This window comes from Nuphar pumila, chromosome 6 (genome assembly GCF_984573655.1).
Source record: "Nuphar pumila chromosome 6, dmNupPumi1.hap1.1, whole genome shotgun sequence".
NCBI classification, from domain to species: Eukaryota; Viridiplantae; Streptophyta; class Magnoliopsida; order Nymphaeales; family Nymphaeaceae; genus Nuphar; species Nuphar pumila.
The window spans coordinates 115,142,768-115,169,306 of record NC_143254.1 but is presented as its reverse complement, the minus strand read 5'-3'; the positions used below and the strand labels follow the sequence as shown (position 1 = coordinate 115,169,306).

General features: G+C 36.5%; 1 protein-coding gene across 1 annotated transcript in view; it reads right to left on the bottom strand.

The window, feature by feature from the left end:
* The window catches only part of LOC149835802 (phospholipase D delta-like), a 194,172-nt gene that overhangs the window by 67,644 nt on the left and 99,989 nt on the right, over positions 1–26,539 (bottom strand). The window contains exon 7 of the mRNA XM_090008760.1: positions 68–216. Coding sequence (XP_089864886.1) covers positions 68–216 — 149 coding nt within the window. The remainder of the gene's footprint in view (positions 1–67; positions 217–26,539) is intronic.

Here is a 26,539-nt window from a genome sequence, read left to right as displayed (position 1 = left end):
ATCATACACATCCTGCTCATAAATGCTATGTAATAAGTGCTAGGATGAACAGAGGGAACTACTGGACCTGCCAATATAGAATTTCTTGCACAGACTGACTGGTAGGGACACCCTCAGGAAACATTGGAATGACAACATAGACAGCAAAACGCTCTTTTGCCCTTATCTTACTAACAATCTTCAAGGCCAGCTCCATTGGTATCATATTATCAGCACCTGTACTTTCAAACTTAGAAAGATGTGTGGCATACAACAACAACAACAACAATGATAATGACAATAGCAACAGGATCAAATTATGACAAACACAATTCAAAAATTATGAAATTGGACCACAACTAGAATCATAAACACCAATTGAGTAGCTGGACATAAACACCAATTGAGTAGCTGGATAAAGTGCATTGCAGCTGCTCAGTCATGCTTGTCTGTGTGTATATTTGCACTTTGCACACACACACACATGCATCTTACCATATGAATGAATAAAATAAAAAGGAAAAGAGTGAGAGTGAGGAGGTTCTACCTGTCAAATACTGTAATTTCAGTGAAAGGATAATACAAAAAATATCCATCCAACTCCAACTACTATTCTTTTCATGCTGTTCAATAATCTAACAAATAATAGATCCTATTTGTCTGCCATTCGAAAATCAACAGGCATAATCTAGATGTATCTCTTAAGTTCAACTTGATTTTTTGAAAGAAATAAAATTCGAATTTATTAGTGGGTGACAGTTGTCACCATAATTTACAATATTTACATAGTGATTATATGGGTAGTCAGTCCCAATCCTCGAGAAACCAATACAAGTTAAAATCGGGCTATTTCTTGGTGGCATATGCATGCACATCCTTTTGGATTAGATGATGCATAGATGCAGGCTTGGAAGTTTTCCTATTGAACAGTATGGCGCTCCTTCCTATCAATGTGAACTGCCATGCTGACAACAGCCATCACTTCTAAATGAATCTTCATTGCACCTTTCTAAGAATTATTACTGGTCTGACAGTCACTCTCAGATACAACTGCCCATTGTCAAAATTAGCTTTATGACTGGCCAAGAAGATTTGAGAAAAATTTGGAAAGAAGGCAGTACTACATAAGGTGCTCCATTGTTTCTTCCTTTTCTTGACACAAAGGCAATAGCTTTCTAGGTGAAATCCCTTCTTTTTCACGTTGCTCGGTGTGCTAATTTTGTTTAGGAAGACCAGCCATATAAAGTCTTTGGCTTTGGCTATAGGCCTGAGCTTCGAATAACCTTTTTCGGAATTGGCTCCACACTCACTGTAATGAAATGGTGGTCTTCCACAAAAGCACGAACAACTCACAAAAGGGTGTCTATTGGAGACACTACAAGCACAACCCGTAAAAAGGTATAAATGGAAGAACACACTAAAAATAATAATATTTTATTCTTCACAAGAAATGCTTAAGAAGCATTATTACATTATTGATGGGGATCACCCCTATTTATGCAAGTGGGAAAGAGGTAGAGGAGAGCTCTTCATAAGAGTGGTTGGACCTAGTCCAACAGTTCTAAATATAGCCGTTGGACTATATTCTAGTCAAGTCTTAGTTGGGACTTGACTAAATTAAAATATCTAGTTCAAAATGAACTATATAATAAAATGAAAATAAAAAGAAAAATAAAGAAAAATAAAATATATATAATAATATAATAATAATATTATTATTATATATTACATTTTTACATTTTAACACTCTCCCTCAAACTTATGGTACAATGAAAGAAAATTTGTTTAAGAGAAAGTGAAATCTGGGAGCAGCAAGAGGTTTGGTGAAGAAATCTGCTAATTAGTATTCAGATATAACATAAGGCAGATCAATGGTTTTATGTAGATATTCTTCTCTGACATAGTGACAGTCCATCTCAATATGTTTAGTGTGTTCATGAAATGTTCGGTTGCTTGCAATATAGATCACACTCTTGTTGTCACAGCACATACGTGAAGTTTGTGTTGCTTCAGCTCCCATGTCGACAAGCAGATGTCATACTTTTATGGTCGTGGTTATCATGGCTCGGTATTCAGCATCAGTGGACGAGAGAGAGACCTTCAACTGTTTTTTGCATCTCCACGAAATCAACGATTCACCTAAGAAAACACAAAAACCAGTGGTTGAGTATCTATTATTGGGATCACCTCCTCAATCTGCATCAATATAGGCAATTAAATCTAAAGATGATGAAGCAGATAAGAAGAGCCCTCGTGAAAGAGAGGACTTGATGTATCTAATAATACGCATGATTGCTCCCATGTGAACAGATGTGCGACCATGTTGAAATTGACTAGTTGTATGTACAACGTGTACCATGTCTTGCCTAGTTATGGAGAGATAGGAAAGCACTCGAGTGGGGTCATGGAGAGGTTCTCCATCATCAATCCTCATTTTGATGTTGATAACTTTTGGAATGTCTACTTTCTTGTCATCTGTAATTCTAGACCTGAAAACAATATCAAAAGCAAATTTAGACTGAGATATTAAACACCCAAGAGGGAAATAAGCAACTTCAATTCCTAAAAAATATCTTAATAAGCCTAAGTAAGTCATTTCAAAATGAGTTTTAAGAAGACTTTTGATATTTGCAACTCCTTGTTTGTCGCCGTTGGTGATGATCATATCATCCACATATAGAAAGAGAATAATAACGCCTGCATCAGAATTCTTAACAAACAAAGCAGTGTCAGTTAAACAAAATTGAAAACTACGATCAATCATAACCCGACTAAATTTATCAAACCAGGCTTTTAGTGCTTGTTTAAGACCATAAAGTGCTTTTTTAAACGAAGAGTTTTACCCTTAGGGAGACTAATACCCGGTGGGGCTTCCACGTATACTTTTTCAATTAGATTTCTATTGAGAAAAACATTTTTTATATCCATCTTAAATATAGGTCATTTTCTAATGGAGGACAAGGCTATTAAAGTTCTGATAGTGGTCATATGAGCAATAGGGGCGAATGTTTCTTAATAATCAATACCATACTCTTAGTCATATCCTTCAGCTACTAAGCGGGCTTTATATCTTTTAAGAGTTCCATCACTCTTGGTTTTGATTTTGTAGACCCATCGACAACCTATAGGTTTCTTACCTGAGAGAACATCTTGAATGGTCCAAGTGTTAGCATTTTTTAATGCATCTAATTTTGTTTTCATGGCTTTTATCCATTCTATATGGTTTTGGGCTTGAGAATAGGATGACGATTCTGTATAGGATTGTATCAATGCAATAACTGCCCTATATGTAGGTGAAAAAGACTCGTAGTTCAGAATATTTTTCTAATGCACATGGAAGATTTGACTATTTACGTCTTGAATATTGTAGACTAATGTCCCTATAGGTTTGCTCTTCATTATCATCATTAGGTTCAACATTAATAGGACTTTGATCATTGTCAAAGTCACGTTCAGGATCTCATTCATTGGATTTTGAAATCATATCTATTAAAAAGGAGTATTCGATGACTTCCTTGGATTTCTCGAATTCAAAAAAACTTTCTTTCTCTAGGAAAGATACATTCCTGGATACAAATAATTTTCCATTTTTGAAATCAAAACACCAATAGCCTTTTGATTATCGGCATATCCTAGGAAGGCACAAGAGATCGCACGGGGAGAGAGTTTGTCATTTTTGTTAGTGAAAACAAAACACTTGCATCCAAAGACTCTTAATCTAGAGTAATCAGGGGCTAAGTTGACAAGTTTTTCAATTGGAGTTACGCTTTTCAAGAAGAATATGGCATTCGGTTAATAAGATAGGTAGCATATAGGGCAGCTTTCGCCCAAAAATTGTTTTGAACTTGATTTGCTATTAGTAAAATCCTAGTGATTTTCATGATGTGTAAATGTTTCCGTTCAACCAGGTCATTTTGTTGTGGTGTGTGTAGACAAAATCTTTGGTGTCTAATGTCATGTAAATTGAGATAGTCTTTGAATTCTTTGGACATAAATTTTCTCTCTGAATCTGTGCGAAAAATGGAAATATCATTTTGAAATTTAATTTTAACCATTTTATGAAACGTTTGAAAATGTGAAAAAAAACTTATATTTGTACTTAAGAAAGTAAATCCAAGTATGTCTAAAATAGTCATCGACAAAAATAACATAATATGCATATCCACCTTTTGAAATAACTGGTGCGAGACCCCAAACATCCAAATGTATTAATTCAAGTGGTCTAGAGGAAACAAAAGTTCTATCATGAAATGATAATCTTTTTATTTTGCCAAGAACAGTCTTTACAACCGAAACTTTCAGAATTACAAAATTTTTCTAAACTTGAAAAGTGTTGGATTTTGAACATATGAGGATGACTAAGTCTTTTATGTCATAGGTTCAATCCTAGTTTCTGAACATTATAACAAAAAGCATTCTTAGGTAATTCCAAAAAAATCCACATAATAGAGTCCTCCTTCTCTATGGTCTTCCTCAATCAGCTTCCCTGAGTGGCGATCCTATATCGAACAACCATGAGAAGAAAAGGAAATATTACACCCATAATCAGATATTTGAGAAACAGACAAGAGGTTTAAATTTAATTTAGGAATATACCTAACTTCTAGGATAAAAAATTTCTTTGTTTGAAGAGGTTTTTCAAAATTTTCTATTCCTTCTATTTCAAGAGAGGTTTCATCAGTTGTGAAAACTTTTGACACACTTGAGTTACTTTTAAGATATTCGGATAAGCTTTTAATATTTGGGGTCATATGAAAAGAAGCACCAGAATCAACAAAACAAGAAAAGTTAGTTGGATCGGAGAAGGATGAAGTAGCTGCTCTAGTAGATGCTTCAGTTGAGAAGGACGCTTTCTTAAGAAGAGGTTGAGGAATTTTCATCAATTGAGCTATAAAAAGTGGTGCATCTTGATCTTTTGAATCTGATTCAACCACTTTAAAGTAAAGTTTATTTATTCTTAAGATTGTTTTTGGTATTTTATAAATAACGAGGGACCCTAATGTAAATTTACCTTTTTGGCTAATCTCTATTTAAACTAAAGGAGATTAGATCTAATTAATTTTTCTGAGGTCTTTCTCTCTCTCTCTCGTTTCTGAGTATTCTCTTAGTTTTTCTTCTACATGGTATCAAAGTCGTTGACCTTGGAAGCGTGATCTCGGGTTCTGCGCCAAAGTTTGAGTGAAGGGTATTAGATCACGTGAAGAGGATCAGATAAAAAGGTGTGCCCGATTTATTTATTTTTTTTGAAGAACGAGTGGTTTATCAGATCTGAGGTCTGACAAGAGTCATGACTCAGATCTGTAATCAGATCTAAAAGTCGCGTGGATCTACGAGTCTCTGTCGACCAGATCAGGTGGATACAGGTATGGGTGTTGTGCTGAAGTTGTGAAGTGGGTGACGGTCATATTGTTTTTTTTTTTTTGTGGAGATTAAATGCAGTCTATTGTCGTGGATCTGCATTTTTTTTTAATTTGACTGTATGCTCTGGTTGGTTCAGATCTGATCACATATCTGAGTGTGGTGAAGATTAAATATAATTTTCAGTTGTGGACTTGCATACTTTTGTTTTGGTTAGTTCATATCTGGTTGTCGTGAGGAAAAATTTATATTAAATAGTCGTGGATCTGCAATTTTTTTCAGAGATCTGATCACAGATCTGAGTGTAGTGAAGATTAAATCTACTTTTCAGTCGTGGACCTGCATACTTCTGTTTTGGTTCGTTCATATCTTGTTGTCATGAAGAAAAATTTATATTAAATAGTCGTGGATCTGCATTTTTTTTTCAGAGATCTGATCACAGATTCGAGTGTGGTGAAGATTAAATATACTTTTCAGTCATGGACCTGCATACTTTTGTTTTGGTTCGCTCATATCTGGTTGTCGTGAAGAAAAATTTATATTAAATAGTCGTGGATCTGTATTTTTTTTCAGATCTGATCATTTATTTTGGTTAGTTCAGATCTGATCGCAGATCTAGTGTCGTGGTGAAGACTCATCACCGTACTGGATTTGCATAGTGTGGAACAGATCTCTACCAGATTTACAAACTATGACATTTTTTTTTACACGTGGACGTTTATTGTAGCAGTGATATTGGTGGTGACTACTGAGGTAGTGTTATTCATTATGGGTGAAGTTCTGAAATTTGATTACAAGAATGAGGCTATTGGGGAATATAAAGCCTTCGCAAATCATTTCTCCTATGGGTCCTCTTTGAAATTAAATGAAACAAACTATGCAAGGTGGTCCAAAACATTTATGATGTCGGTGTCTGGACATTGTAGAAAACATATTCTGTTGGAATCGGAACCAAATGATAAGACAGGAAAATACATTACTTGGGAAGAAGATAATGACATTGTTATGTCATGGATCATGAATAGCATTGAACCTCATATTGCAGATGGCCTAATTTATTACAATACGGCTAAATAGATGTGGGACAATCTTCGAGATACGTACTCTCAAGAGACTAATGTGAGTTGTATTCTCCAAGTTGAACAGGAAATATATAATTTGCAGCAAGGTGATCAGACATTGGCCCAGTATTATGCCTTTGTTAAAGCTGCTTTTGAAAGACTTAATGCTCATAGACCACTGTGTTGTTCAAAACAAAATGATCATCAAGAACAGACTATGGTTGCTCGGTTCCTCACAGACCTATCGTCAGAGTTCTTAGTTACTAAAGTCCAAATGTTGACCGGATCTGATGTTCCTACTCTTGTTGATGCATACAATCGGTTGAGTAGACTTGCCATCTCTCTTCCACAATCTCAACCTGCATCTCAGTCATCTGCTTTAGTTGTTTCATCTAGTTATGGACGAGGAAATACTCTGAATGTTAGAGGAAGAGGTCGTGGAAGAGGTATGGAAGGTAGAGGTAAACTCCAATATACCTTTTGCGGAAAATCAGGACATTTAGAAGATCGTTGTTGAGATAAACATGAATGGACTGTTTCTTCTCCATTGAAGCCTAATGTTCCAAAAGCTAATGTTACAAAACTAGAGGTAGCGAATGACACCAATTCTCTCAGTGATTGTATCACTCTTAGTCGTGCAGAATATGATGAACTGGTTGCTCATTGTCCTTCAAGTTTCTCTTCTCCTGTAGCTGGTGTGACCTACTCAACAGGAGACCATCTTTCTCCCCATGATAGTAAGTGGATTATTGACTCTGGTGCATCTAGACATCTACGTGAAAACTCTCAAAAAATTTCAGATCTAAAGGTTATTACTGCACATCGGGGTGTCTCATTAGCTGATGGGAGTTCCTCTCCTGTTATTGGTCAGGGAAATGTTTGTATATCCTCTTCTTTACAGTTGAACAATGTTCTTCATGCTCCTTCATTTCCTCAAAGTTTACTCTCAGTTAGTTGCCTTACAAAAGAGCTAAATTATACAGTGATATTTGATTTTGTGTGTTGTCATTTTCAGGATTTGCTCGCGGGGAAGAAGATTGGCGGAGACTATAAAGAAAATGGAGTCTATTATCTACATCACCTTGTGGAAAATATTTATGCTATAGTCGATGATTCCTCGAGTCCTGTTCAGTGGCATCGTCATCTCGAACATCCTTCATTGTCGAAGCTTCGTCGTGTCATTCCTCAAATTCCACCTACTACATCATTCCAGTGTGAAGCATGTCAGTTGGGAAAGTATAATAGGAGTTTGTTTCCTTCTAGTCAGAGTCAGTCCAGTCATAAAGTCTTTGAACTTTTTCATGCGGATGTATGGGGTCCTAGTAAGATTCCTACCAGGAACCAATGTCATTATTATCTTGTTATTGTCGATGATTTTTCTAAGTTGTCTTGGGTGTTCTTAATAAAAGAAAGATCTGAAGTTCTTAGTATCCTCCAATCATTGGTTATTGAAATAAAAACTCAGTTTGAATCCGTTGTCAAGATTATCCGCACTGATAATGTCGTTGAGTTTAAAACCAAAGCATCGTTGTAATTTTATCGAGACCACGGCATTCAACCTCAAACCACTTGTGCTTATACTTCCCAACAAAATGAGGTGGCTGAGCGAAAACACAGGCATCTCCTTGATGTAGCCCGCACCGTTATTATTCAATCAAATGTTCCTGCTTCATATTGGGGTGATGCGGTTACCACGGCTTGCTATTTAATCAACCGCATGCCTTCATCATCCGTGGACGACCAAATTCCTTTGTAAATCCTGTATCCTAATGTACCTCTCTCCTCTCTTTCCCCCAAGGTATTTGGGTGTGTTTGTTTTGTGCAGAGACTTAGACCTGACCGTGATAAATTCGCAACTCAAGCCACTAAGTGTATGTTTATAGGCTATCCCAAAAATCAAAAGGGGTATCGATGTTATGATCCGATTTCTCGTCAGGAGTATGTCAGTGCGGATGTATCTTTCTTGGAGTCTATTCCATATTATTCCAGTATTGGTGCTAGGATGCAAGCTGATCAAGATGACTCATTTCCTCTTCTTGTTCCTCCTTTTCTCTTGGAATCGGTGCCCCTATTACCGAATCCAACTCCTCCTCAAACTCCTCCTACCTCACGGTTTCACAATCCACCATTGGTGTATGTGTGTAGAGCTCCACCTCCTCCAGTGCCTCCATCTTCTTCTTCTACTGAGCTAAGTGCTCCTGATAGCAATGACATTTATGTTAATGATAACAAGCCAATCGCTCTACGAAAGGGGACACGACAATGTACCTTATATCCTATGTCTCAGTTTGTGTCACATGCCAGAATTGGTAATTAGATGAAAGCTTTTATTTCAGCCTTATCTGCTGAAACTATTCCTCTGAATTATAAAAAAGCAGTACTCGATAGCAGGTGGAAGCAGGCTATGCAAGATGAAATGGATGCTTTACTGTCTCAACAGACATGCGACCTTGTTGATCCCCTATTGGATGCGGACATTGTTGGATGCAAATGGGTATATACCATTAAGTATAACTCAGACGGTTCAATTGAAAGATACAAGGCCCGGTTAATAGCAAAAGGTTATACTCAGACATATGGTGTAGATTTCTTTGAGACATTTTCTCCCGTAGCACGGATGGGCACCATTCGTCTTGTTCTTTCTGTAGTTGTTCACCATGGATGGAGTTTGTGTCAACTAGATGTGAAAAATGCATTCCTATATGGGGATCTGTCTGAGACTGTCTACATGCAACAACCTCCTGCGTTCGTGGTTGAGGGGGAGTGTCAGAAGGTGTGCAGATTAAGAAAGGCGATATATGGTCTAAATCAAAGTCCTCGTGCATGGTTTCAAAAGTTGTTTGAGGTGATGTCAAAGTTTGGTTTTAATAGGTCAGCATCAGACCACACATTATTTATTAAGAAAACTAACTCAGGCAAAGTTGTTATGGTGGTATATGTGGATGACATCATCCTTACAGGAGATAACATGAAAGATATTGCAGCTACGAAGGCTCATCTTCAAAAACATTTTGTTATAAAAGACCATGGTTCCCTTAGATACTTTCTGGGCATTGAAGTGGCCAGGAGCAGTGAGGGTGTGGTTCTGTCTCAACGAAAGTATGTTCTTGATTTATTAAAAGAGTCAGGAATATTGGCAGCTAAACCAGCAAATATTCCCATGGATCACAAAGTTCATTTATGGGATGAGGGGTCAAAACCTGTTGATAGCAGGAGCTACTGCTTATTGGTAGGGAAGTTACTATATATGATAGTAACTAGACCTGATATTGCTCTGGCTATAAGCAAGGTTAGCCAATTCAAGGACAAACCGACTGAGGTATATTGGAATGCTACAATGATGATACTCAGGTACTTAAAATCTTCTCCTGGAAAAGGGTTATTATTCAAGAAAGGGGGTACCCTGGAGGTAGTTGCTTACTCTGATGCTGATTATGCTGGGTCTGTAGAGGATAGAAAATCTACCACAGGATTCTGTGTATTTGTGGGAGGTAACTTAATTTCTTGGAGAAGCAAGAAGCAAAGTGTGGTTGCTAGGTCGAGTGTCGAATCAGAATATAGGGCTATGACCCAAACGGCAGCTGAATTGATGTGGGTTCGAACTCTGCTGACCGATCTTCAAGTGAAGGTTTCATCTCCTATGGCGATGATGTGTGATAACAAGGCAGCTACATATATAGCCAATAATTTGGTATTTCATGAGAGGACAAAACATATTGAAGTTGATTGCTACTATATAAGAGATATGGTTCAAGCTGGACATAACTCTACCAAGCATGTAATATTTGAGGATCAAGTTGCAGATATTTTTACAAAGCCTCTTGCCAGGTCCAGTTTCTCAAAATGTTGTGGCAAGCTGAGCATGATTGATATCTATGCTCCAGCTTGAGGGGGAGTGTTAAGATAAGTCGACCACTTTAAAGTAAAGTTTATTTATTCTTAAGATTGTTTTTGGTAGTTTATAAATAACGAGGGACCCTAATGTAAATTTACCTTTTTGGCTAATCTCTATTTAAACTAAAGGAGATTAGACCTAATTAATTTTTATGAGGTCTTTCTCTCTCTCGTTTCTGAGTATTCTCTTAGTTTTTCTTCTAAAGGACATTGGGCCTATAGTGTAATATCGTGTATTTTTATACTTAGTTAAATTTAGAGACTTCTAAAATTTGGCTAAGTGTTGTAGAAATATAGGTAGAACCCTTGAAGTTAGGATGCGATAAATGAGTCTGGACGTGGCCCAAGTCTCATTGATAAGACCAAAATAAGCCAATTAAAAGGTAATAAAAAGTTTTGTTTTCAACCATTAAAATCAAGCAAAATTTGAGTTAAATTTAGGCAAATTTTGGAGGTGAAATTCAAATTATATACTGATAGATGTGCCTCAAAATTTTGAGCTCAACGGTATATTAGTTTTCCGAATTCGGGCTACAGTTGGCCCAAAAATCACATTATTTTCAAAAAAGGCCTGTCCCGATGAGACCAGGTCTTGGATTGGATCGGATCGGATCTGATCCATATGATCCAAAATAATATGGATCTGAACATAGTCCAAGACCCATATTAATTAGGATTCAATCCAGTTCAATATCCATATGGATTTTGAATATGGATTTGGATCTTGGATAAAGATCCAAATCCAACAAAAATACAACTTTAAATTCAGTATATAAGTTTAAATTAAAGGATTTTAAAGTTAAAAAAGGCTCTCAGAGGGATAAGACATCCTCTGGAAGTTTCTTGATATTTATATAATAATAAATAATTAAATTAATATTGAATATTATTTAATTCCGAATTCCAAAAGTTGTTAAATGGTGGGGACTCTAGAAGAGTCCATAATAGTTAAGTGACACACATAAGGTAGGAGAATAAAGGAACTCTAATAGAGTTGAAAAAAAAAGAAAGAATTAGAAAAGTCAACAAGAGAAGTTTTAAAAAAATTGGAAAGAAGAGTTAGAGATGGACTCCCATATGGGAAGTCCAATCTCCAGCCCTCTCTAGAAAGTGCTGTAAAAGGGGAGGGGGGGGGGGGGCGGCATTACCCCCTAGATGCATCTATATAAACTCAAAAAAAAAGAGAGAGGGAAAGAGGAAAAGGGAGAGAGAGGAGGAAAAAAGAAGGAAGATTCACCCTCTCCTCCGGCCATCTGACGCTTTCTTCAACCTTTTTTCGAACTTCAAGAACAAGGTATGGATTTTCTCTCTTGACTCAAATAGGGGAAAAGTGCATAGGATGGGTTTGTGCAAGGTTTTTATTGGAAAAAAATTGATTTACGCATGGCTTTTTATGTGGGTTGCAGATTTAAATTTTTGGTTATGTCAAAAGCACCCCATACATGTGATCAATGCATTTGTTCTTTATGAGATTCGAAAAGAAACTACATATAGATTATTTTTGTTGATCTCATGTTAATCATGGGCACACACGCATGTTAAATACACCTCCAGATCAGTCATAACGATTGTTATGACTGATTTGGTATGGATTTGTTAATCACGGGCACACATGAAGTGACTTCAGCTTCTCAGCCGATATATGTATATATATATATATATCTATATATATACACGTCGATGTGCATATATATATATATATATATATATATATATATATATATATATATATATATATATATATATATATATATATATATATATATTACATCAATACCTGATAGGGGTATTTTTGTGATTTTACATAGTTGTTTTAGAAAACAACTATTTTGTTTAAATGTAAATTTCTTTATTTATTTTTTAGCTTTTATTTTTGTATTTTTTAGAACCAAAGAGGGGCTCCAACCATAGAGTCGTTGGAGCCCCCAACGGTCACAAATGTGACCGTTGGGGGCTCCCAACGACTCCATGGGAGCCCCCTTTTGGCTCTTCTTTTGAGGCCTTTTGGCCCTCCTTTTTCCTCCTCTCCCTCTTGTATAAATAGGGGTGAACCCCTTGTGTATTTTCATTCTTGAGAGCTTTCTCTCTTCTCAATAAGAGGTTTTTTATATTGTTGACTTCTTAAAGGCTTGTGCTTGTATTGTCCCTTTGTGGACTTGTGATATTGTCTCTTTTATTCATTGTTGTAAGTGCTTGTATGCACTCTTTATATTTCCGCAATATCTCATTACATGGTATCAAAGCCACCACTCGATTCTTGAAGGAAAGGTGTGGTTCGTGTATCTCATATTTAGTGGATATCTTCTCACTTCTTGGCAACATCATGGAGGCAAAGATTGACCTATCTTTCAAGCTCAATGGAAAGAATTATATGATGTGGGCATCGGCAATGGAAAATAATCTCAAAGGAAAGAAGCTTTGGGTTTTGTCATGGGTACCGTTCCGGAACCTAAGCTTATGCTCACAAAGGACGAAGAAGGTCAAGAAAAGGCTCTTGAAGGAGATGCTCGCCTCAAGGCCATTGAAAATCATCAAAAAGAAGTGGAAGATTGGGAAAGCAATCACGCAAAAATCCTTGCGTGGTTTATGAACAATGTTGATCTTAAGGTATGTGCTAATATAGCTAAATTTCGTAGAGCCAATGAGGCTTGGTCCTTTATGAAGGGTATGTATACCCAAAAGGATCTTGCGAGAGCATATTTCTTGCAAGAAAAGATTAGAACCACCAAGCAAGGTGATTCTAACATTCAAGACCATTATAGTGCCCTAAACCCACTATGGGATGAATTGGCTCTTTTGGAGCCAAAATGGGTTTCTATGGAAGATATTGATTTAAGGCAAAAACAAATGGAACAAGAGCGATTGTTTCAATTCCTTTTTAGGCTACGTCCCGAATTTGAGCAAGTGAGATCCTCACTTCTCCATAGATCTATTTTTCCTCCTATTGAGGATGCTATTGCCGAAATCACTCAAGAGGAGACAAGGCTTGGCATGAGTAAGCATGTTGATGAAGTCCTTGCCGTATCGAAACCGGGCAACAATGTTAGAACCTATAAGCCTCCTCATTTTGGGAAACAAGGAAACTACAATGGAGGAAGAAAAATGATTGTTTGTCATTATTGCAATGAGCCGAGTCACATCAAACCCGCTTGCCCAAAGCTTATTGGAACCTTCAAGCCTAAGGTGGCCTCTCTTGAAGAAACCACCACCAAAGAAGATGAAGGCAAGAACAATGACATCAAAGAAACTCTTGGACAAATATCTATGGCTCTCCAACAAATACTAAAAGTTTCTTCCTCCACATCGGGTGCGGCTATTGCCTCGACATCATCACCCGGTACGTATTCTTGGATCCTTGACTCCGGAGCTTCTTTTCATATGACCCCTCATGAAAATGCACTTATTGATGTTTGCACCAATTCAAATGACTCATGTGTCTCTACGGCTGATGAAACCTTTTTAAAAATTTCAAGTATTGGCTCTTTTAAAGATTCTCAAAATTTTTGTGTTCCAAAAGTAAGAGTTGTTCCCAAACTAAATTTAAACCTATTTTCGGTTTCTCAAATTGCCGACCATGGATGTGAAATATCTTTCTCATCTAATGGTTGCTTTGTGCAAGATCTTCGGTCCGGGAAGCGGATTGGGCAAGGCCATAGAAAGGGAGACCTCTATTATATGGACCATCTGGATCTCCCTACAAATTATTTTTGTTCTTATGTCCAAGAAAAAACCATGGAAACTTGGCATAAAAGACTTGGTCATCCAAGTTATTCCAAAATGGATCTTTTTCCTTTTGGAAACAAATTTTGTAAGGAAAAAGAAATTAATTGCAAAGATTGCATTTTTAGAAAAATGAAGTCTATTCCATTTCCAACTAGAACTTTTCTTTCATCAAGACCTTTTGAATTGGTGCATTCGGATGTTTGGGGGCCTTCTCCGGTTATGTCTAAAGGGGGCTATTCATATTATGTTACGTTTATTAATGACTTTACTCGATATGTTTAGATTTATTTTCTTAGTCATAAATCGGAAATATTTACTTTCTTTAAAGATTTTCATAAAAAGGTTCAAAATCAATTTCAAAATAACATATCTATTTCAAGATCCGATTCCGGTGGCGAATACTTATCTCACGAATTCCAAAACTATTTAACCCAAAATGGCATTTGCCATCAAAAGTCATGTCCTAGGACTCCCCAACAAAATGGCCTAGCGGAAAGGAAACATAGGCACATTATAGAAACCGCTAGAACATTACTTATTTCTAGGAATATTCTAAAAAAGTTTTGGGCCGAAGCCGTTCTAACATCAACCTATCTGTAAACACCCCAAATTTTCCTCATTCATTCTCAAACAATCCTCCTTGTTCAGTGCCAACCCTGTTAGGTCAGTGTAGGAGTCAAACCCCGAGTCAGTTTCAGAAAATCACCATTATACCCATTTTCATTAGGAAAATTACCATTTTACCCCTAGGTCATCCCGGACCCCAGTCAGTCGGAGTCAACCAAGCTCATTGGTCAGTTCAAAATAGTCAGAATATCAGTCATTTCAAGCTCATTTGAAATCATAGTGAGAAAGCCATTTTCATTTCTGACCATTCCTTCCAAAATGGGATCATTTCTTCAGAAATGAGCTCATTTCTCACTCAAATCCAAACAAATTGTCTTTGAGTCAGTCATTCCCAGTCAGTCATGTTCCCCAGAGTCTAACTTGAGCTCACCAGGAGTTTAAGCGCTCCAATTTCAGTTCAAAACCATTTCTAAGTGTCCAGGAGCCCATTTCAGTCCATTTCAGCTCTTTTAGCTGAAATTGAGCCGAGTTTAGTCAATTGAGCTAGTGTTTGAGCTTCGATTTTAGTTTATGTCAGTATTATTGACCTTTTTTTTTTTTAGCTCAAAGCCAGCTCAAGTTCGTAGTTCAATTCGCTCCAGTGATCATTCTGTACTATTTCTCTAAAAATGACAGTTTTTCTTGAAAATTCAGTCGGAAAGGTCAGTTGAGTTAGTGTCTGGTGAGTTCATTTGAGTTCTGAAACTCTAAAACCCAGCTCAATCTAGCTCATCTCAGTTCAATCTAGCTCGAACCCCAATTTTCAGTGTCACTCTGACCCAGTAGAGTCCCGAAAACCATTTCTTGACCTATTTTACAAATTTTTTATCAATTTTAATGCTTTTTAAACTCGTACAAGTGTTAATCGGGGTCTGACATCCAAAATTCTTTATTCAGGGTTAGCATTTCGCATAGCATTTTATGTCATTTCTCATCATTTCATATCATTTCTCAGCATTTCATAACATTTCATCACATTTCATTTCATTTTCGAAGTCCAGAACTCCAGTTTTATAAATTTCAATCCAGATCGAGTTTTAAAAGCTTTCAGAAATCCATTTCAAACCCCGGGTTTCCAAAATTAACATTTTTTTACCCCCGGGAGTCTAAATTTGGAAATGTTTTCTCAAGAGAAATAATCTGGATTTATTTCAAACTCAAATTTTTGAATTCCACACTGGATTTGTTTCGCAACGAGCTATTGAACTTTAAAATCGGAGCTCGTTTCAAAAAACTGCCAAAAATAGCTCGTTTTGTTTGGAAATATTTTCTTGAGAAAAACAATCTGAATTTCTTTTAAAATCAAATTTTTAAATTCTACATTGGATTTGCTTCGCAACGAGGTATTGAACTTTAAAATCGGAGCTCGTTTCAAAAACTGCCAAAAATAGCTCGTTTCGTCTAGAAATTTTCTAAAAAGACTATTTTACCCCTCAAATCGTCAAAATGAATTTCAAAATCAAAATTTGGACCCGCTCTGAGATGGCCCATTCATTTGCATTTTTATTTTATTAAAAAAAAAAAGATGCTTCTTTTTATTTGTTTATTGTTGTTTTTATTGATTTTTATTTATTTTTTTTATTTTTATTTTTATTTTTATTTTTATTTTTTTAGAGAGGAGGTGGGACCCACAAGGTGGTCACCCAAACCTCCAGCCCTCTCTCCTTTCCTTCCTTTCCTTTTTCTTTTCCCCTTTCTCTTTCCCTTTCTTCTTCCTTTCTTTCCTTTCTTTTTCTTCTTTCTTTCCTTTCTTTTCTTCCCTTTCTTCTTTTCTTCTTCCCTTCCTTCCTCCCTTCCTTTCCCTCTTGCCCAGCCATTCACGTAAACCTCTTGGAGATTTCTTTTCATTAAACCTAGAAAGACCTAAGTATGGAATGAATTAAAACCTAAGTTCTAAAACAAAAAGGAAAAAAGAAAGAGAAGACACAACGGCTGCCCTATTCTCACCTAACGCCTCTCTCTCTCTCTCTCTCTCTCTCTCTCTCTCTCTCTCTCTCTCTCTCTCTCCCTTTTGGCTGCAGCTCTCCTTGGCTGCAACTCCCAGCCATTGCAGCCGATCTCCATCACAGCCACCAGCCAACGGCTTCTTCCACCGGTTCCACTCTCACTGCTCCGGCCAACAGCCACGCCAAGGTGCAGCCATCTTCCACACAGCTTGCAGCCATCAAGGAGCAACTCCAACCATTGTTGCAGCTGACACCTTCCATTGCTCATCATCACCACCTCCAGTCGGCTCCTTTGCAACAAGACGCCCCAGCTACTCCCCTATTTGCCCCAACCTCCATCACTATTGAATCCTTGGTGAAGCTCCAACCGAGCCCCTCCTTCAACACATCAAGGTTCAGCCACAGCCACCATTTCCAAATCAGCTCCACCTTGCTGCACCTTCAACTGCACCAAGGCAGCCACCACCTTCAACCACCACAGCTACTTTGAAGCAGTCTTCAGCATCATTGGCAGCTCCCTTCCAGCCTTCCTTCAGCCCATCTCAAGGAAACTCCAACCACAGCAGCAAAGCCTTCCAGCCACCAGACCATCTTCCCTTAGCTCCAGCCACACCTTATCAGCAACAAACACTGCAGCAACTTCAGCCCTGCCATCAAAGAGTGAACAACTCCAACCGGTGCAAGGAGCTTCCCTCCTTCTCCCTTCAGCTACCTCTTCGGCCATCTTCATAGCAGCCAGCTTCGTCTCCAAACTCCCTTCAACTTCAGCACCTCCAGCCAGTTCCAGCACTCCTATATGTCCCAGCAGCACCACCAATGTTGAATTAACTCCATCACCACAGTTAGAACCTTGAAGCGTCACCTACAGTCGGATCTTAGAAGTACCACCTCTCCCTTTGAGCCGTACCCTAGCAGCCTCCTCTTTTGCTGCTTCAACTCCATTCGTTGCAACCAAACCCTCCAAGGTAAGATCCTCACATCGTTAGTACTTGTTTGATGAAGTTTATGATTTTTTTTTTTTTTTTATGTCAAGGCTATCTAGGTGAGAGGATCCATCCGATGGATGGATCGGATCCATTTCATTTGTAGCCAATATCAAAATAAGCATCATACCCTCTCAACTTTTATTTCATTTTCTGTTTATTTTCATGTCGACTATACATTTGTAGGCATTACATTTATTTTATTTTATTGCTTTATGAGTGTTTCATTGGTCTCATTAATATTTACCTAGAGAACTATATGTTTTGATTTTATGCATGGAGTCCAGTTATTATTTTATGCTTGATTATTTGTCAATAAATTCTAAAATTTTTTTATGAATGCCTCTGTTTGTCTGAAATCTTCTAACAAAAATTCGGATTGATTTAATATATGTAACTTCATTTTAAAAATCCAACCCTAAACCGGGTTTTTTGTCTCTCTGAGATTTCAATTTCTGATTTAGCAGAAAAGAACCTTCAAAATCACCCATGTGGGAGATTCAAATCGTCCTTAAAAAAATCATAGTAGATTCATCATTGAATCTACTAATGATCTGGAAATTTTGAGGTTTTTCCAGTCAGTTTTGACCTCTGTAAAAAATCGGATTTCTCAGACCCCTAGGAAAATATCGATTTTCTTTTGTCAGGATATAGACAGATATTAATGCACAGACTCCTCCAAATCTGTAGTCTGTCTGCAAAAACTTTCAACATGAAAGTTGTTCCTAACATGATTTCCTGTCATTTTCCAAAATTTTGGAATTTTTGGATCTGTTTCATTATTTTTCCCGGATTTTCTCTTTCTGTCTAACAGATTCCAATGTCCAGAAATTCCAGAGATTTAGGTCTCTGATAATAGTGTGGTCTTTTCCAAACCGTAACCCGAATCTCAATAGTGTCAAAATATAAAATCTTCCTATGTTTGTCAGGGACATTTTCCCACAATTTCAGCCATTTTCCCATCTGTCTGCCATTTTTACCACATTTTCTACCGAAACCTGTCTGTTTCCTTCATTTCCTAGAGTCGTCGGATTCCGATCCGACTTGCCGGAGTGGCACAGCTCCGATCATAGGTCAAAAACAGAAAGTGTAAAAGGCAAAAATCCTTGCCTTACTGTCATCTGTCATCCCATAAAATTTGGGAAATTTTTATGGAAGTTTGATATCCTAAATCCCCTTTAGAATCAATATTTTAGGCAAAAATCATGAAATTTAGGGTTTTTATTTGAATTTCCATATTTAAAAATACAAAAAAATTAGATTTTCGAGCTCCATTCTATTTTTAGGGTTATTTTAGGTGTCCATGCCAAATTTGGTTTAATTCCAAGTTCATTTGCTCCATGTGTTAGTTTATCTTTAAATTCAGAAGCGAAAATCAAGCGAAAATCAGGTTAAATTCGATATTTTATGATATTTTCGCCATTTTAGGGTTTTTATCATGTACATAAGCATGTAGAATCATATTAGGGTTAATTTTAATCTCCTTTGCATTTCATATTTTTCAATTTTGCAAAATTTATTTCAGAAAACCCTGGTTTCAAGGCCATAGTCTTGTTATTGGGGGTATTTTGGTCATTTTGACCTAAATTTCGAAATTTCAATTTCTAATTCTCCCAAAATTTCATGCATATCATCATATTTCATCATATTATGTTTGATTTATTTCATTTGATTTTCAAATTTCCAAAATTTACAAAAATTCTTTCAGAAAACCCTGATTTCAAGGTCATCAGGGGTATTTTGGTCATTTTGACCCCAATTTCGAATTTTCAAGTTTATTTTCGAAATTTATTCATTATTCATCATGTTTATATCAAAGGGGGTATGATTTTGGGTTTATATCTGAATAATATCCGATAATTTCCCATATTTTCGGATAAATTCCGAAAAACCTACATTTTTGTGCTAACCTTGTTTTCTAGTTTTGCAGGAATATTCAAGAAGAAGATTTTATTTTCTTATTTTATTTCAATTCAATGTAACATCAAATGTAATAATTTGGAATAAGAGTTACATTTCTGCTTAGAATAGGGTTGCATTGCATATAGTTTAATTTATGCAAATTTTAATATGTGATGTATGATTCATGCATATTTGTTTCAAATTCACTATGGTTTACACGAATGGCACGTGCACAAGCTTTTATGGAGTTTATAAACTCGGTGGGATTCGTATTTATGGCCATAGTCAGAATACGAAGAAAACCAAGATTTATGATCTTCGTATTAGCCACATTCAGCCTACACACTTAGGCTAACTTCAAAATGCACTGCATTTTTCAAAGTTTTAAAAGGATTTCCCAATTCCTCAATGAAATTCCCTTTTCAAATTCATATTCATTCATTCATATCATTCAAATTGCATTATTTCAAACTCATTTTTCAATTTCAATTTCAGAAAATTCAATTTTCTCAAGAATTTCTAAGTCTTTCTCAGGATCTGATTTTCTCAAAATCCTAAGTTTTCAAATGACATTTCAAAGCATTTCCCAAGTTCAAATCAAGATTTTCCTATGTTTTCAAAATCCCAAGTTTTTAGAAATTTATTTTCTCATATTTTCCAGTTTTCTTGAGAATTCATTTTCCATTTCAAAAGTCATTTTCCAATGAATTTCTTGATTTTCTCAGAATTCTCAAATCTATTTTCTCAGAAAAGCAATTCCAAATTTCAAAATCGATTTTCTAAAGTTCAAATTTTCCTGAGAAATCACTTTCCAATGCAAATTTCTGATTTCCAATAAAATTCAATGATTTTCCCAGGAATTCCATTTTCAAGCATTTTCCAGTCCTTTTCTAAATGCATTTCAATTTTCCAAAGCAAACATCATATTTTCTCAAACTTGCATTATTTTCAAAATTCCATAGCACAAGCCTGATTCTCTGTGCATTCTAGGAAAAATAGAGCATAATTTAGATATTTGAGTCAAGTTAAAGCACGTAATTGATCCTTGGTTCAATTACCCCTGGTAAAGGCGCCAGGAACGGTTGAACCTCGTACCGACAGGCGGATCCCATTCCATGGAATTTTCCCGCAAATTTTCAAAACGGAGGCGAGTAAATTTTCAAAACAATTTTCAAAACTTTGGTCGAGTTTGACTCGCGGAATTCGTTTCTCTCGCAAGGGAGGGGAAAAATTTTTGCGATGATAACACTATCTAATCAATAGAATGCCCTCTTCTAAGCTAAAAAATGCTTCTCCCTATGAAAAACTCTTTAAATTTTCACCCGATTTCAATCGTCTTCGTATTTTTTGTTGCAAATCTTTTGTCCTATTACATAAAAGAGATAAGTTATCTCCAAAAGCAATTGAATGTATTTTTCTAGGATATGGTGAAAATAAAAAAGGGTATAGAGGTTATGATTTTAAGAATGATAAACTATATGTTTCAAAAGATGTAACATTTCTAGAAGAAGAGAACGGTTTTGATAAAATAGAAGAAACAAATGAAATTGATTATATATTCTTATATGATCTTATTGATGACATACAAGAAGATTTTCTTGAAAACAGACGATACACGTGAGGTATCCCCTCTTGACATAACACCCTCGAATGATAGTGATTCAAATATAAATGTTCATGATAGTGATACCAATATAAATGTTTACTCAAGAAGAAATCAAGAAAATCCTATTAGTGCCCTCGAAAAATACTCTCAAATTTCTGAATTCACTGAGGAACCACAAGTTAGACATTCTTCTAGAATATCAATACCCCCAAATAGGTTTGTATCCTATGATTCTTTAACCCCCAACTATCGGGCGTGTTTAATAACCCTACATTCTTATTTTGAACCGGCTCACTATAATCAAGCTAAATCTATACCACATTGGGTTGAAGCAATGCAAGTTAAACTAAATGCTTTAAAAAAGGCCAATACTTGGGAAATAGTTAATCTATCCTCACACAAAAAACCTATTGGTTGTCGCTGGGTCTTCAAAGTTAAAACTAAAAGCGATGGCTCTCTAGAACGAAATAAAGCTAGATTAGTCGCTAAAGGATACTCCCAAGAATATGGCATTGATTATGAAGAAACATTCGCTCCCGTAGCTAGAATGACCAGTGTCAGGACCTTAATAGTTGTCGCATCTGTTAAAAATAAAATTGTATCCAAATACCCAATAAGGGTATTTTTGTCTTTTATCATATAGTATAGTCCACTAGGGACTGAAATGTAATTTAACATTATAATAAATAAATAAACTGTCATACAGCTTAGGCACAACAGTCATATATGACTGTTGGGCACAACAGTCAAAAATATGATTGTTGTGCACAACAGTCAAAATATGACTGTTGGGCATCTAGTTGGACTGCCACCCAACAGTCATAATAATGACTGTTGGAAGGCAGTCCAAAGAGCTGGATTGCCTCCCATGTGTTGGTATTTTTGAAAGCATTTGAGGGTTTTCTCTAGAGTTTTTTCCCATCTTATAGGCTTGTATGCCTCTTGTGTTGTTTGGTATTTTTATCTCTTTTGAGATTGTATTTGGTCCATTAGTGACCAACTTTAAGTGAGTTTATTAAAGCCCTTTATTGGCATTGTGTTTGTTTCCCTATTGTTCTATTGTACCTTGTTTCATTACATGGTATCAGAGCGAGGTTCTTGAAAGAAGGAGAATCTCGTGAAGGAAGTGTTATTCGATCATTGATCATTCTCTATCTTCTCTAGTCTAAACTCAAGTATTCATTATGGGAGAAAGAGAGTTCGTCACCGTCATCACCTACAAACTCAATGAAAACAACTACTTGATGTGGGCGACGGCTATGGAGAATCATATCAAAGGAAAAAAATTGTGGGGTTTTGTTAGTGGTTCTACTAGTGAACCACAACTCAAATTGACTAGAAGAGAAGGAGATCAAGTCAAAGCCTTGTCCGAAGAAGAAAAAGAAAAAGCCTTGGAAGAATTCCCAAATAAATTGGAAGATTGGGAGGCAAGCAATGCACAAATACTCTCATGGTTTATGAATACCATGGAGTTCAAGATCGCCACCAATATCATCAAATTCAAGAAGGCATGTGACGCATGGAGCTTTCTAAGAAGTACTTTTATCCAAAAGGATATGGCTAGACTTTATTATCTCCAAGATAAGGTACGTAATTCAAAACAAGGAGATAAAAGTGTAAGAGTTTTTTACGGTATTTTATCTCCTATTTGGGATGAATTAGCCATGTTGGAACCAAAATGGGAAGGTTCGGCTATTGATATGAGAAGGACCCAAATCGAAAGAGAAAATCTTTTCTCCTTTATTTATGGCCTTCGACCGGAATTTGAGCAAGTAAGATCTTCCTTACTTCATACGACCACTTCTCCTTCTATAAGTGAGGCCCTTGCTCAAATTTGTCAAGAAGAGACAAGACTTGGAATGCACAAGTCTAATGATGAGGTCCTTGCCATGGCAAGGCCCGAAAATTTTGTGAAAACATATAAACCACCTCACTTTGAGAAGAAGTTCAATGGAGAAGGATACAATGGAGGAGGATACAAAGGAAAAATTATTTGTCATCATTGTAAGGAACCCGGACATATAAGACCGGAATGTCCCAAATTTAAAAAGGTGGCCGCCTTAAGTGAAGAACCTCAAGAATCAAGAAAAGGGAGCAGCTTCAATGAATTAAATCTTGCTCAAATAGCAAAAGTCGTCTCACAACTTCTTAAGGCTGCACCTTCTACATCCGGAGCTGCCATCTCTTCCTCGTCTCCTCCAGGTAAGACCTCTTGGATTCTAGACTCAGGTGCTTCTTTCCACATGACTCATAATGAGTCTCTATTATCTGATTGCACTAAATCATATTTTTCATGTGTGTCAACTGCCGATGGTACCTCTTTAAAAGTCAAAAGCTTAGGAAACCTTGATGATATTTCAAAAAAAATCTTTGTTCCAAAAGTGAGAGTCATTCCCAAACTGGATTTGAATCTTTTTTCGGTCTCTCAAATTGTTGACTATGGTTGTAAAGTATTCTTCTCATCTAAGGCGTGTTGGGTGCAGGATCTCCAGTCAGGGAAGCTGATTGGGCAAGGCCATAGACGAGGAGACCTTTACTATATGGATTTCCTGTGTTTACCAAAATACTCGTTTTGTAATCATGTCAAAGACATTAATATAGATCTTTGGCATAAAAGATTAGGACACCCAAGTATATCCAAATTATCTCTTTTTCCATTTTTGGAAAAAATTTGTAAAGATAAAAATTTTGTATGTGAAGATTGTATACTTGGAAAAATGCAAATGATACCTTTTGGGTCTAGAACCTCTGTGACACATAAAAATTTTAAATTAGTGCATTCGGATGTGTGGGGTCCCGCCCCTGTTATGTCAAAAGGTGGTTATTCGTACTATGTTACATTTATAGATGAATTTAGTAGACATACTTGGATTTACTTTCTAAAACTCAAATCCGAAGTATTTTCATGTTTTAAAAACTTTCATAATCTAGTTAAAAATCAATTTAAAACAAATATTAAAGTCTTCTGCTCCGACTCTTGGGGAGAGTTTCTTTCAAATGAATTTCAATTATATCTAAAAACTCATGGAATTGTGCATCAAAAATCATGCCCTAGGACACCTCAACAAAATGGGATTTCTGAAAGAAAACATCGTCATATCATTGAAACTACTAGAACCCTACTTATTTCAAAAGAAATTCCAAAGCAATTTTGTGCTGAAGCTGCCCTAACCGCAGTCTATCTGATAAATAGAATGCCTTCTCAAACTTTGGAAAACAAGTCTCCTATTGAAAAACTCTTTAAAATTTCTCCTGATTTAAAAAGGCTAAGGGTATTTGGTTGTAAATGCTTCGTGCTTCTTGAAAAATATAGCAAAGTCTCTCCTAAAGCCATAAAATGTGTCTTTCTTGGTTATGCTGATAATAAAAAAGGATATCGATGTTTTGATAAAACAAATGATAAACTCTATGTTTCTAGAAATGTTACCTTTCTAGAAAATGATAGTGGATTTGATTTTGAAGTTCCTAAGAAAGAATCCGAGTATGCTTTCTTATTTGATTTGTTACCCAATAAAGGTATTAGTAATGATATTGAAACCTTCGAGTCTATTAATGACTCAAGTAGTGAACCATCTCAAGATCTTCTTCAATACTCTAGACGAAATACTGGGGAGCATTCATGTGCCCTTGACAGATATAATCAATTAACAAATACTGAAGAAACTAGTGTTAGAAGGTCAGAACGAACACATAGGCCTCCAAGTAGGTTTGTCTCATATGAATCCTTCTTACCAAACTACAGGGCATGTCTTCTAGCCATTCATTCCTATCATGAACCATCCAACTATAACGAGGCCAAAAATATAAACGAATGGGTTGAAGCCATGAAAATTGAATTAGATGCATTACACAAGGCTCACACTTGGGCAATTCAACCTCTTCCTATCAGAAAGAAGACAATAGGGTGTAGATGGGTGTTTAAAATTAAAACAAAAAGTGACGGGTGTAACGACCCCAACTCATACCTTTGAAAAATGCAAATTTTTTTTTTTTCTAAGAGTTGCGGAAAACTTCCCAGAGACCTGGGGTCCCTACAGTTCCAATTTCAGTTGGATAACCACACACCACAAACCAACTTACATTTATCATTCATAACCAACCAACTAAACTCTTTTATTAATGAATCAATAAGAGTCATATTCAATGTCAAAAGTGAAATAACAACTTGCAGTAAATAAGAACTAAAAGAAAATAACAGTAGAGCCACTTTGTCCGTAAGTGAAGCTGTCTGAAAGAAATGTGGCCGTCGTATCCCCTCAGAAGCGAGTCCATTTCACTGATCACCTGCGTCTTGGAAAAACCAATAAAAGAAGAGGGTCAGAAATCCGAAGAATTCTGCGTACAAGTTTCCCTAATGAATCAAATAAGAAAAAAAGCATAAATAAAATCCATGTAATATTTTGAGGAATACGGTTATAATCAATTCATAAGACAATTAATCATTCATGCAGAATTGAACACAAGGGAACACAAAGTAATTAACATTGATCACAACTTAATCAATAAGGGAATTAAATGCAACAGAGATCAACATCCTCCAATGATCAACATATAATAACCAAGTGAACAGGTAAACATGCATGAACTAATGCATAACAAGAATATGTATGATTTATGTGCGATGCAAGAACCCTTATTATCTTTCATTTAAGCTCCCCCTCTTTCCATATGCATGTCCTATTAAATGCACACAATCTTTAAATTCCTCTTTTTAATTTATCATTGCCCGCGGATACACCAAACGGGTACAATCCCCGAGGTCAAGTAGGGTTCCGGGGGTAGCTTCACACACAATTTGTATTTTATTACCGGGTTCCAAACTTAGCCCTCGACCGATATCAGGAAACAGCACCATCTATCGGAACCTTGGAAAACAGCATACAAAGTCGAGGACACCATGGAAAACAGCATCCACTGGCGCCACTTTCTTGGTATACCAAAACAAACTCACAGCTGCGACTAACACACCACTCCCGGGTAAAGTGGCGGACTCTCCCTAAAACCATGGCCAGGAGAAGAACCTCAATATCGGGTTCAGGGGCAACAAAACGCACACTGAGTTTTTGTATCCTCACGGTTTCCCCTAAACCGTAATATCCAAGATTCTCACGCTAAAGCAGGGACATCAAGGAGAAAGTGAATTACATTGTTCTTTACTTTCTTTTATTTGGTTATTAATCCATTTCTTTTACATTTGGAAATTTACATGCAGAATTAATAACATAAGCTTGCACATCAGCATGCTAAGCTTTTCACAGGACCACAGCCCGTGACAACATAGAGCAGTGCGGTAAAACAACAATCTCACATTTGATTTGTTGCAATGCATCAAAATAACTAAAACAGAGAACAACTGGTTCTCGAGGCTCACCCAGCCACAAATGATCTAATTTGATCATTACCACATGCATAAGCAAAAATCATAAAGAGTATGCCACTTATGCATTCTTTTCACATGTTTTTCAATGTGCATTCATTTAG